Raw genomic sequence first — 12042 nt, 5'->3', positions numbered from 1 at the left:
ATGCCAGCGACCCGGCCACTACGCCAATGATCCCAACTGCCCAAAGAACCCGAACACTATACCCCGCCAGGACGCTGCTGCAGCCCTGGGGGAAGAGCAAACCCCAGAAGACCAGGAAGAGTACGAAACCGACCAGCCTGAGTGGGAACCGGCCGCCATGTCCCTGGTTTGCCTAGGGGAACGAGACCTGATCCCTCGGGCCCCCCTTCCCGCCAACACGCAGAAGTACAGCCAGTGGGTCAACATTAATGGCCGCCGGGCTGAAGCCCTCCGCGACACCGGGGCCAGTGTGACCGCGGTCCGCTGTCATCTGGTGGCCCCGGACCAGATTTTGCCGAACATTCTTTGCCCTGTCCGGTCGGCCGACAACTCAGAAAGTCTATGTCAAATGGCCTACGTCCCCTTCGAATGGGGAGGAGTATCAGGGATGCTGAAAGTGACTGTCCGCGATGATGCCCCCGTGGATTGCCTCCTGGGGAACGATCTCAAAAGTTCTCCCTGGGCAGCAGTCGAACGGAGAGAGCACCTGGGGATGCTGGGCCTCCCCGAATGGGTCTGTGCCACGACCCGGTCCATGACCGCCCGTGCCGTCCCCCGTCCAGAGGAACCCGAGTGGCCGGAGCCTCCTCCCGCGATTGTCCCAGAGGAGGCCACCCCAGAAGCGAGCTCCCCGGCCCAAACCGAAGAAGGACCCGGTCGGCTCCAGGACCTCCCCGACCTGGCCCAGTGGCGTCAAGAGGGGGGTCCCACCCAGGAACAATTCCGACAAGAACAAAGAACCTGTCCCTCCCTCGAGGGACTCCGGCAGCAAGCCCTGGCCCAGAGCGCAGGGGACACCTCGGGGGCCCACTGGATCTACTGGGACAATGACCTGCTCTACAGTGAGCAAAGGATTGCGGAACTGGGGGCCAGTCGGGTGCTGGTGGTGCCCCTCCGCTTCAGAGATTTCCTCTTGAACTTAGCCCACGATGTACCCCTTGCCGGACACTTGGGACAGGACAAAACGTACGACCGCCTGGTGACCCACTTTTACTGGCCCCGAATGCCAAAGGATGTCACCAACCACTGCAAGGCCTGCCCCACCTGCCAGGCCAGCGGGAAAAGTGGCCGAAAAACCAAAGCACCGCTGCAGCCTTTTCCCGTCGTCACCACCCCGTTCGAACGGGTGAGGATAGACATTGTGGGGCCCCTGGACCCCCGAACAGCCCAAGGACACCGGTTCATCCTGGTCCTGGTGGACCACGCCACCCGCTATCCCGAGGCCATCCCTCTTCGAACCGTGACGGCGCCTGTGGTAGGCCGAGCCCTGATGGGGATCTTCTCCCGGGTGGGCTTTCCCCGGGAGGTCGTCAGCGACAGGGGCACGAACTTCATCTCGAAATACATGAAGTCTCTCTGGCAACAGTGCGGGGTCACCTACAAATTCACGACCCCCTATCACCCGCAAGGAAATGGATTGGTCGAGCGGTTTAACCGCACTCTCAAAGGAATGATCATGGGCCTAGAAGAGCCCCTCCGTCGCCAGTGGGACGTGCTACTCCCGTGCCTCCTGTTCGCCTACCGAGAGGTCCCTCAAAAATCCCTAGGCTTCAGCCCATTTGAACTCCTGTACGGGCACCCCGTCCGGGGTCCCCTCAGCCTAGTTAAAGAAGGTTGGGAGAGGCCCCCCCAGAAAACTCCCCCGGATGTATACAAATATCTCTTGGCCCTTCGCAACCAGACCCGGCGATTCAGGGAGATCGCCAAAGTCAACCTTGAAGCCAGTCAGGAAGACATGAAGAAATGGTATGATCAGCACGCCTCCTCCCTCGAGTTCGAGCCGGGACAGCAGGTCTGGGTGATGTCCCCGGTTGAACCCTGTGCCCTACAGGACAAATGGTCCGGACCCTTCAAGGTGATCGAACGCAAGGGGCCCGTCACCTACTTAATCGACATGGAAACTTCCCGGAACCCCCTACGGGTCCTCCACGCCAACAGACTCAAGCCCCATTTTGTACGCTCAGAACTCAGCCTCCTGATGGCTACCGACAATGGGACGGAAGAAGACTCCGAGCCCCTTCCGGACCTGCTGAGGACCCTCGAGCAGGATGGCTCCGTGGAAGGGGTCAGACTCTCCAAGGCCTTGTCCCCGGAGCAACGCCAAGACTGTCAAGCTCTCCTGACACGATTCGCATCCTTGTTCTCTCTCACCCCTGGGGTCACCCCCTGGTGCCTTCACGATGTGGACACCGGGGACAGCCCCCCTATTCGCCACACGGCGTACCGTGTACCAGATCGGGTGCGCGCCTGCATCCAGACCGAGGTGTCCAAGATGCTGGCACTGGGAGTGATCGAACCTTCTGCCAGCCCCTGGTCCAGCCCAGTCGTCCTGGTCCCCAAGGCCGCCGCCCCGGGCGTTGCCCCTGAGCTCCGGTTCTGTGTGGACTACCGGGGACTGAATGCCGTTACCAGGACCGACGCTCACCCCATCCCCCGGGCAGATGAGTTAATTGACCGTATGGGGGCCGCCCGCTACCTGAGCATCTTCGATTTAACAGCGGGCTACTGGCAAATCGGCCTCACCCCCAGGGCCCAAGAATGATCCGCCTTCTCTACCCCGGACGGTCACTACCACTTCAAGGTGATGCCATTCGGCATGAAAAACGCTCCGGCAACCTTTCAACGACTCGTGAACCAGGTACTGGCGGGCCTCGAAGAATTCAGCGCCGCCTACCTGGACGACATCGCTGTGTACAGTCACCACTGGACCGACCACCTCCGCCACCTGCGGGAAGTTCTACACGCCCTCCAGCAGGCCGGGCTCACCCTCAAGGCCAGCAAATGTCAGGTTGGCCAAGGGTCCGTGACCTACCTAGGACACCAAGTGGGAAGCGGTCTGGTGGCCCCCCTCCAGCCCAAGATCGCGGCCATCCAGGCCTGGCAACCCCCTACGACCCAAACCGAGGTCCGGGCCTTCCTGGGACTCACCGGGTACTACCGGCGGTTTGTGAAGGACTATGGCAGCATCGTGGGGCCCCTCACGGAGCTCACATCCAAGAAGAACCCCAAAACAGTCAACTGGACTCCGGACTGCCAATCGGCCTTCGAGAAGCTGAAGGCCGCCATGTGCACTGCCCCCGTGCTCCAAGCTCCCGACTACGGCCGGGGATTCATCATACAGACGGACGCCTCCGATCGTGGGGTGGGGGCCGTCCTCTCCCAACTCAACAACGAGGGAGTCGATCAGCCAGTGGCATTCATCAGCCGACGCCTGCTGGCCCGGGAACAGCGCTGGAGCCCCATCGAGAGGGAGGCCTTCGCCGTAGTATGGGCCCTCAAGAAGCTCCGGCCCTACCTCTTCGGCACCCCTTTTCGGGTGCAGACAGACCACCGACCCCTGCAATGGCTGATGCAGATGCGGGGGGAAAACCCGAAACTGTTGCGCTGGTCCATCTCCCTACAGGGGATGGACTTCACTGTGGAACATCGTCCAGGCCAGGACCACGCCAACGCAGACCGCCTGTCACGCTTTTTCCGCCTCGACGAGGAGAGTCCCCAAGAGGATGGCTGACTCTCCCTGCCTTCAGCTGGGGGGGACGCATGTTGGACAGGCCTCGTAGCCGGGCCGTTCCCCCCCCGCACAACAGGGCCCGGACCCCGGCTCTCCCTGAATCACCAGCAAGAGCCACCCCGGCAACCCCCCGAGGTAACCCACAACCCGTCCACAACGGGACTCCAGCTCCTGAACCCTCCCGTACCGGCTGGCCCTGGTCCCCGTCAGCACCATGGCCCCGGCCCGGCAGCCATCTTTGGGCACTACAGCACGAGGCCACGTGGCCTCGACTCGACCCCAACCCTGGGCCTGGCCAGGCCCCGACATAGAGGCACCAACCTCCCCACAGGAGGTAAAGAGACCCCTTGGCAGGTCGGCGAAAGAAGGAGGCGCCAACGGCTCTCCTCCGCCAGGTGTCGATCACCCCCGGCCTCCCTGGGGGCTGGCTCCACCCCCCTGCTGGGTGTCGGGACTCCCTGATTCCGGACCTCCCGACCCCCAGGCGCGAGGGTCCGGACATCAAAGGGGACTAGACCTATAACTGGGGCAGCCCCAGACCAGAAAGACAGTTGTATCCTGGAGTCGAGAGACACCGAGAAGAACTCATCCTTGACGGACTGCTGGCGCTGCCACAGCCCTGCCCTGTGAACCCTTCGTCTAGCCTGCTGGCGCTGCTGCGGCCCTCTGCCTCGTGAAACCATCATCTTGGCCTGCTGGCGCTGCCGCGGCCCTCTGCCTCGTGAAAACCATCATCTTGGCCTGCTGGCGCTGCCGCGGCCCTCCGCAACGTGAACCATCATCTTGGCCTGCTGGCGCTGCCGCGGCCCTCTGCAACGGAAACCATCATCTTGGCCCGCTGGCGCTGCCGCGGCCCTCTGCAACGTGAACCATCATCTTGGCCTGCTGGCGCTGCCGCGGCCCTCTGCAACGTGAACCATCATCTTGGCCTGCTGGCGCTGCCGCGGCCCTCTGCAACGTGAACCCTCATCTTGGTCTGCTGGCGCTGCCACGGCCCGACCTTGTAGACTCCTAAGCTCGAGGATTGTGAGCTCCCCTCCTGCCACCCCCTGTACCGATCCGGTACCAAGACTGTCCCGCTACCCCCTTTCCCTACAGAGACTAGAATTGAGAGGACCCTCGAGTCCTGAATCTCCTGTACCGCTGATAACCTTGCCGCAAGAACCCTATATAAAGAGTGTTGATCTCATCCTTGTGTGGTGTCTATCTGTGGGGAGGGAAGTGACTTGTCTGTACGATGGCCGGAGACGGCCCTCATCGGAGGCCTCTCCCCCCAGTATTCGGCCGACCCTCCGGGTCGCTGTCTAACACTTCCCATAATACACAATCTCATTTGAGCCTCCCATTGGTGGGTGTGTCATATGGAAAATGGAGAAGTGGGTTAGCGGTTGCGCACACCGCTTCCGTTAAAGCCCCTGAAGAGAAGCATATGGAGCTTCGAAACGCGTCGGGCAGATCCATTATGGGGCGGCATCTACAAGCGGATCCCCGTCCTCACCTACACATAAATCAAACTGCTGCTCATGTGCTTCTCAAAGGTGGACAACCTTGGAGCAACAATATAATATATATATATATATATATATATATATATATATATATATATATATATATATATATATATATATATATATATATATATATATATATATATATATATATATATATATATATATATATATATATATATTCACTGAAAAAACTATAGGTTTTACACCAGTTATAGTTAGGTGGAAATTTTACTCGCATAAAACCATTGAAATTCCCACGTTATAGTTAGTTGGACTCACTATAACTTGCGCGTGCAATGCACTGCTGATGACGTCACATATTACATCACTCATGACATGGTCAGTGACATCACTCATGACATCACTGATGACATCTCAAATGACATCACTGATGACAACATCCTTGTGACAAAGTGGCAGACCTCCTATCAGCATAAAATAACCTTTGACACACACATTCAAAAATAGAAACTAACATTTTCTTAAAAAAGGAGAAACCAATACCAATTACAACAACTTATTAGGTAATTCCAACATCTACATACACATCCGCTCATTCACCAACAGTTCTATATAGTCACTCATGCATGTACTTACTCATCATATGTACTTATACACCTGTACATCCTGTTACACACTAATACTCATCCATATAGTTACTCACACACAAATTCACACATGCAAATAAACTATCAAAAAAACATTTACTTGATTGTACTGCTATATACACACCACTACACATACTTCTACAGAAACGGAAACATATTTACTCTCTTAAACAATCAATTATAAAAACACATACTCACTAACCCACCCATACACACAATCATCCACCCATACAGTCTTGCACACATGCTGTCTTCAAAATACATACAAATAGTGAGTCACTCATTCATGCATCTGTGCTCTAAGTAATATCACTCACCGAACCATACAGACACTGATACTGATACTCAAAAAAACAACTAATAACCCATATACACACTCATATAGCTACTCACCAACCCATGCAGCCACTTATACACAAAGTGAGACACAGATACAGATATTTAAATATTTAAACATTACTCGCTAATATATGTAGTCACTAAGATGCATTTAATATGTCAGTTAACCAATCAATTTTACACAAAAAAAAACATCCATTTAGACATGTATGTACCCATTTATTCTTCCATCAACCTTTAGATATACATATATAAAAAATATTTATTTTTCAGAAAGATACACATTCACTGGATGATGTCATCAGTGATGTCATTTGAGATGTCATCAGTGATGTCATGAGTGATGTCACTGACCATGTCATGAGTGATGTAATATGTGACGTCATCAGCAGTGCATTGCACGCGCAAGTTATAGTGAGTCCAACTAACTATAACGTGGGAATTTCAATGGTTTTATGCGAGTAAAATTTCCACCTAACTATAACTGGTGTGAAACCTTCAGTGACTATACATATATATATATATATATATATATATATATATATATATATATATATATATATATATATATATATATATATATACATTTCTACGGCAAAATGAAACCCCTCATTTTGTTCCTTTTCAAATTAAATGTATTAAGTGTTACCACTTTATTCCAATCAAGATGACTTCAGGTGTGCCTTACTTTTGTCATAAGTAAGACTGTTAGCGTTCTAGTTGTTCTTTAGAACACTCTGGGACATTCTGTCATTGACCTATAGTTGAGCTACATCTGGCTGATATTTGGGCTACATTTGGGCTCTTTTGTCTCTGATGGCCATCTTGGGAGACTGCCTATCAGAATTTTTTTAATGAAATATAAGAGGATTTGAGAAGTCACTCAAAATGTGCCCTAATTTTTCTTTCTTCAGCACTAATCATAATTTCTATGGCAAAATGAACCCCCTCATTTTGTTCCTTTGCAAATTAAATGTTTTACGTGTTAACACTTTATTCCAATCAAGATGACTTCAGGTGTGCCATACTTTCGTCATAAGTAAGACTGTTAGCGCTCTAGTTGTTCTTTAGAACACTCTGGGACATTCTGTCATTGGGCTATAGTTGGGCTACATCTGGCTGATATTTGGGCTACATTTGTTTTTTTTTGTCTCTGGTGGCCATCTTTGGGCTACATTGGGCTACATTGGGCTACATTTGGGCTCTAACATAAATATAGCCCAATGTAGCCCAATATATATTTTTTCAAAGTTAATTTTCGTAAAAACCACTGGAGCATATATCTTGAGACATAGCAAAGGCACATCTGGGTACCAGTCCCTACAATTTTGCCAAGTTTGGTGGAAATCCATTCAGCCGTTCGGGCTAAAAGTGAGTCCAACCGCCCTATGGAAATTAACATGGGGAAAACACGTTTTGGGACCCCCCTTTTATCTCGGTCCCCGCTTGATGGATCCCCCCGAAACTTTCAGGGAAGGAGCGGAGCGCAGCGAGGCAAAGTTAAGGAAAATTACAGGCAGATCCCTCATTCGGCGCCAAAGTTATTCCCAATAGAATGTTGCGGATTTCCTATGGAAAACGATCCTAACTATAACTACCTACTGGCGACTGCCAGTAGGTAATATATATATATATATATATATATATATATATATATATATATATATAAGTTGAAGCCCTGAATTTGCATCAGGGTTGCGTCAATATATTGACACAACCCCAATGCAAAATCTAAATTGTTAAACATTGTAATGCGCTCAAATGTACTCATGATAGATTTGCTAAACATATGTGAGGTCTTAAGATCTGATGTCACTCTCTGTGAAGTCGTGGGTTGTGATGCAACTTCCTGTGATGCCACATGCGATGTCATGCGCCGTGGTGTCACAAGCAGTGAAGTAACTTCCTGTGATGTCACGCGTGGTGATGTCACATCTATTCGGCCTAACTTGGTGAGTCCGTCCCACTTCTTTTTTTAGGACTTGAGCCCTGGACGAGAGTAAAATGTCCCTTTTTTCATTGGGCCGCAGAATGAAGGAGAACGAGGAGAAGGCCCAGGCCTTGGAGGAGGAGCGTGAGTTCTACTCTTCGCAGTCACAGGCCCTGCAGAACTCCCTCACTGAACTAACAGCAGAGAAACAGCAGACAGAGTCCGACCTCAAGGTAAGCAGCAGGGCATACGCTGAGAGCATGCCACATTCCTAGTGCTTTCTAACAGCAGAGTCTGGCCTCTAGGCATGCAATAGTGCTTACACTACACTGAATGCATGCCACACTCCTAGTGCTTTCTAATTGCATATTCTGACCCCAGGCACGCAGTAGTGCTTACAATGGTAGCATGCCATGCCCTAGTGCTTTCTAACAGTAGAGTCTGACCTCAGGACACACAGTAGTGCTTACAATGGTAGCGTGCCGTGCTCCCAGGGCTTTCTAACATCAGAGTCTGACCTCGGGACACACAATAGTGCTTACAATGGTAGCATGCTATGCCCTAGTGCTTTCTCACATCATAGTCTGACCTCAGGCACACAGTAGTGCTTAAAGTGATAGCTTGTCACACTCTGAGTGCTTTCTAATAGTAGAGTCAGACCTCAAGGTACGCAATAGTGCTAAAAGTGAAAGAATGTCATGCTCCTAGTTCTTTCTAATAGAAGAGACTGACCTCAATGCACGCAATAGTGCTTATAGTGATAGCATGCCACGTGCCTAGTGCTTTCTAACAGCAGAGTCTGCCCTCAGGCACACAGTAGTCTTTACAGTGATGGCATGCGACGCTCCCAGTGCTTTCTAAAAGCAGAGTCTGATTCTGCACATACACAGAACTATGCGCCGGAAAACAGGGCCTCTGTGTGTAGGGGCTAAGCCTTCCTACCGCCTAGGTACCCAAAATCTCCAAACCGACCAGCTATAGTGTCTCATTCATTCTCCTACGTAATCATGAAGCTACAAATGATTCGACAACCGATAACACAACACTGAGAGTATTCACAGTAAGATCTGCAAACTCAAGAGCAAGAACAAGAGCACACAGCTCAGCCAATTGTGCCGTACAGTCCCCAAGTGCCTGTGTATGCACTTTGGAAGACTTCAATTCACCATTTACAATTGAACCAGCCACAATAGCGCAAGCTGCTGAATAAACATGTTTTGATCCGATGGCCGGTTGAGCCGAGCCTTCGGTATAAATGATACATTTGTACTGATCCAAAGGAAGCAACGACAACGGAGAAGGATGAACATGTTCATACTGTAAAAACGGATACGTCTGAAGAGCAGGATCAAAGATAAACGTGACATCAGCCGATGTCAGAGAAGTAGCCCATTGTATCCAACGGGGATGTAAAGCTTTCGAGTTTGGTACACTTGCCTTAGTTACTGCTTCTAAAGCAGGGATAGGCAAAACCATAAGATTGCGTTTTACCTGCGCCAGAGAGCGTTCTTTCAGAATTGCCCTTTGGACCGCAGTCAAAACCGTTTCAACATTCGAAATGCGCATTTCCGCTGCTGTGTACAAATGTGATTTGTATGCAATAGGTACTGTGTCGCCTTCGTTGAACGTTAAATATGTGAAACCCACGTCCAGGGTACAATATGTATGACCAGCTTCATAGAATTATCACGCATCAACAAGAAGTTAGTGTCTAGCAGATCAGACTGCGAAGAACGTAGAATAGAGGTATGTTCCAGAAGCCAGCAAGCAGACGTAAACGTAGGTTATATCAACGCATAGAGCGGTTTGATACGCTAGACATAATCTGGAATGTATGTCATCCAGAAATCAAAAACTCCCAGCAAAGACTGAAGCTTCTTCAGTGTAGAAGGAGGTTGCAATTGTGCAAATCTCTCCAGCAAATGGGGGGCTAACCCCCTACCTTAATTATTGAGCTCATAGCCCAAAAGGGCATGCCCTCTCTCCTAGTGCTTTCTAACGCAGAGTCTGGCCTCGGGACACACAATAGTGCTTACAGTGATAGCTTGTCACACTCTGGGTGCTTTCTAATAGTAGAGTCAGACCTCAAGGTATGCAATAGTGCTAAAAGTGAAAGAATGTCATGCTCCTAGTGCTTTCTAATAGAAGAGACTGACCTCAAGACACACAATAGTGCTTACAGTGATAGCATGCCACGTGCCTAGTGCTTTCTAACAGCAGAGTCTGCCCTCAGGCACACATTAGTGCTTACAGTGATAACATGCGACGCTCCCAGTGCTTTCTAAAAGCAGAGTCTGATTCTGCACCACATACACAGAACTATGCACAGGAAAACAGGACCTCTGTGTGTAGGGGCTAAGCCTTCCTACCGCCTCAGTACCCTAAATCCCCAAACCGACTAGCTATAGTGTCTCATTCATTCTCCTACATAATCATGAAGCTACAAATTATTCGAGAATCCAGAACACAACACTGAGAGTATTCACAGTAAGATCGGCAAACTCAAGAGCTAGAACAAGAGCACACAGCTCAGCCAATTGTGCTGTACAGTCCCCAAGTGCCTGTGTATGCATTTTGGAAGACTTCAATTCACCATTTACAATTGAACCAGCCGCAATAGCGCAAGCTGCTGAATAAACATGTTTTGATCCGATGGCCGGTTGAGCCGAGCCTTAGGTATAAATGATACATTTGTACTGATCCAAAGGAAGCAACGACAACGGAGAAGGATGAACATGTTCATACTGTAAAAACGGACACGTCTGAAGAGCAGGATCAAAGATAAACGTGACATCAGCCGATGTCAGAGAAGTAGCCCATTGTATCCAACGGGGATGTAAAGCTTTCAAGTTTGGTACACTTGCCTTAGTCACTGCTTCTAAAGCAGGGATAGGCAAAACCATAAGATTGCGTTTTACCTGCGCCAGAGATTGTTCTTTCAGAATTGCCATTTGGACCGCAGTCAAAATCGTTTCAACATTCGAAATGCGCATTTCTGCTGCTGTGTACAAATGTGATTTGTATGCAATAGGTACTGTGTCGCCTTCGTTGAACGTTAAATATGTGAAACCCACGTCCAGGGTACAATATGTATGGCCAGCTTCATAGAATTATCACGCATCAACAAGAAGTTAGTGTCTAGCAGATCAGACTGCGAAGAACGTAGAATAGAAGTATGTTCCAGAAGCCAGCAAGCAGACTTAAACGTAGGTTATATCAACGCATAGAGCGGTTTGATACGCTGGACATAATCTGGAATGTATGTCATCCAGAAATCAAAAACTCCCAGCAAAGACTGAAGCTTCTTCAGTGTAGAAGGAGGTTGCAATTGTGCAAATCTCGCCAGCAAATGGGGGGCTAACCCCCTACCTTAATTATTGAGCTCATACCCCAAAAGGGCATGCCCTCGCTCCTAGTGCTTTCTAACGCAGAGTCTGGCCTCGGGACACACAATAGTGCTTACAGTGATAGCTTGTCACACTCTGGGTGCTTTCTAATAGTAGAGTCAGACCTTAAGGTATGCAATAGTGCTAAAAGTGAAAGAATGTCATGCTCCTAGTGCTTTCTAATAGAAGAGACTGACCTCAAGACACGCAATAGTGCTTACAGTGATAGCATGCCACGTGCCTAGTGCTTTCTAACAGCAGAGTCTGCCCTCAGGCACACAGTAGTGCTTACAGTGATAACATGCGACGCTCCCAGTGCTTTCTAAAAGCAGAGTCTGATTCTGCACCACATACACAGAACTATGCACAGGAAAACAGGACCTCTGTGTGTAGGGGCTAAGCCTTCCTACTGCCTCAGTACCCTAAATCCCCAAACCGACTAGCTATAGTGTCTCATTCATTCTCCTACATAATCATGAAGCTACAAATTATTCGAGAATCCAGAACACAACACTGAGAGTATTCACAGTAAGATCTGCAAACTCAAGAGCTAGAACAAGAGCACACAGCTCAGCCAATTGTGCCGTACACTCCCCAAGTGCCTGTGTATGCACTTTGGAAGACTTCAATTCATCATTTACAATTGAACCAGCCGCAATAGCGCAAGCTGCTGAATGAACATGTTTTGATCCGATGGCCGGTTGAGCCGAGCCTTCGG

At 49.9% G+C, this 12042-nt stretch overlaps 1 protein-coding gene across 1 annotated transcript in view; it reads left to right on the top strand.

The window, feature by feature from the left end:
- The window catches only part of PLEKHD1 (pleckstrin homology and coiled-coil domain containing D1), a 292760-nt gene that overhangs the window by 237915 nt on the left and 42803 nt on the right, over window positions 1–12042 (top strand). The window contains exon 10 of the mRNA XM_078661983.1: window positions 8039–8171. Within this exon, the coding sequence (XP_078518109.1) occupies window positions 8039–8171 (133 nt within the window). The remainder of the gene's footprint in view (window positions 1–8038; window positions 8172–12042) is intronic.

This window comes from Lissotriton helveticus, chromosome 9, assembly GCF_964261635.1.
Source record: "Lissotriton helveticus chromosome 9, aLisHel1.1, whole genome shotgun sequence".
Classification (NCBI taxonomy): domain Eukaryota; kingdom Metazoa; phylum Chordata; class Amphibia; order Caudata; family Salamandridae; genus Lissotriton; species Lissotriton helveticus.
Note: the sequence above shows the minus strand (reverse complement) of the source record. Positions and strands in the feature narration are given on the sequence as shown.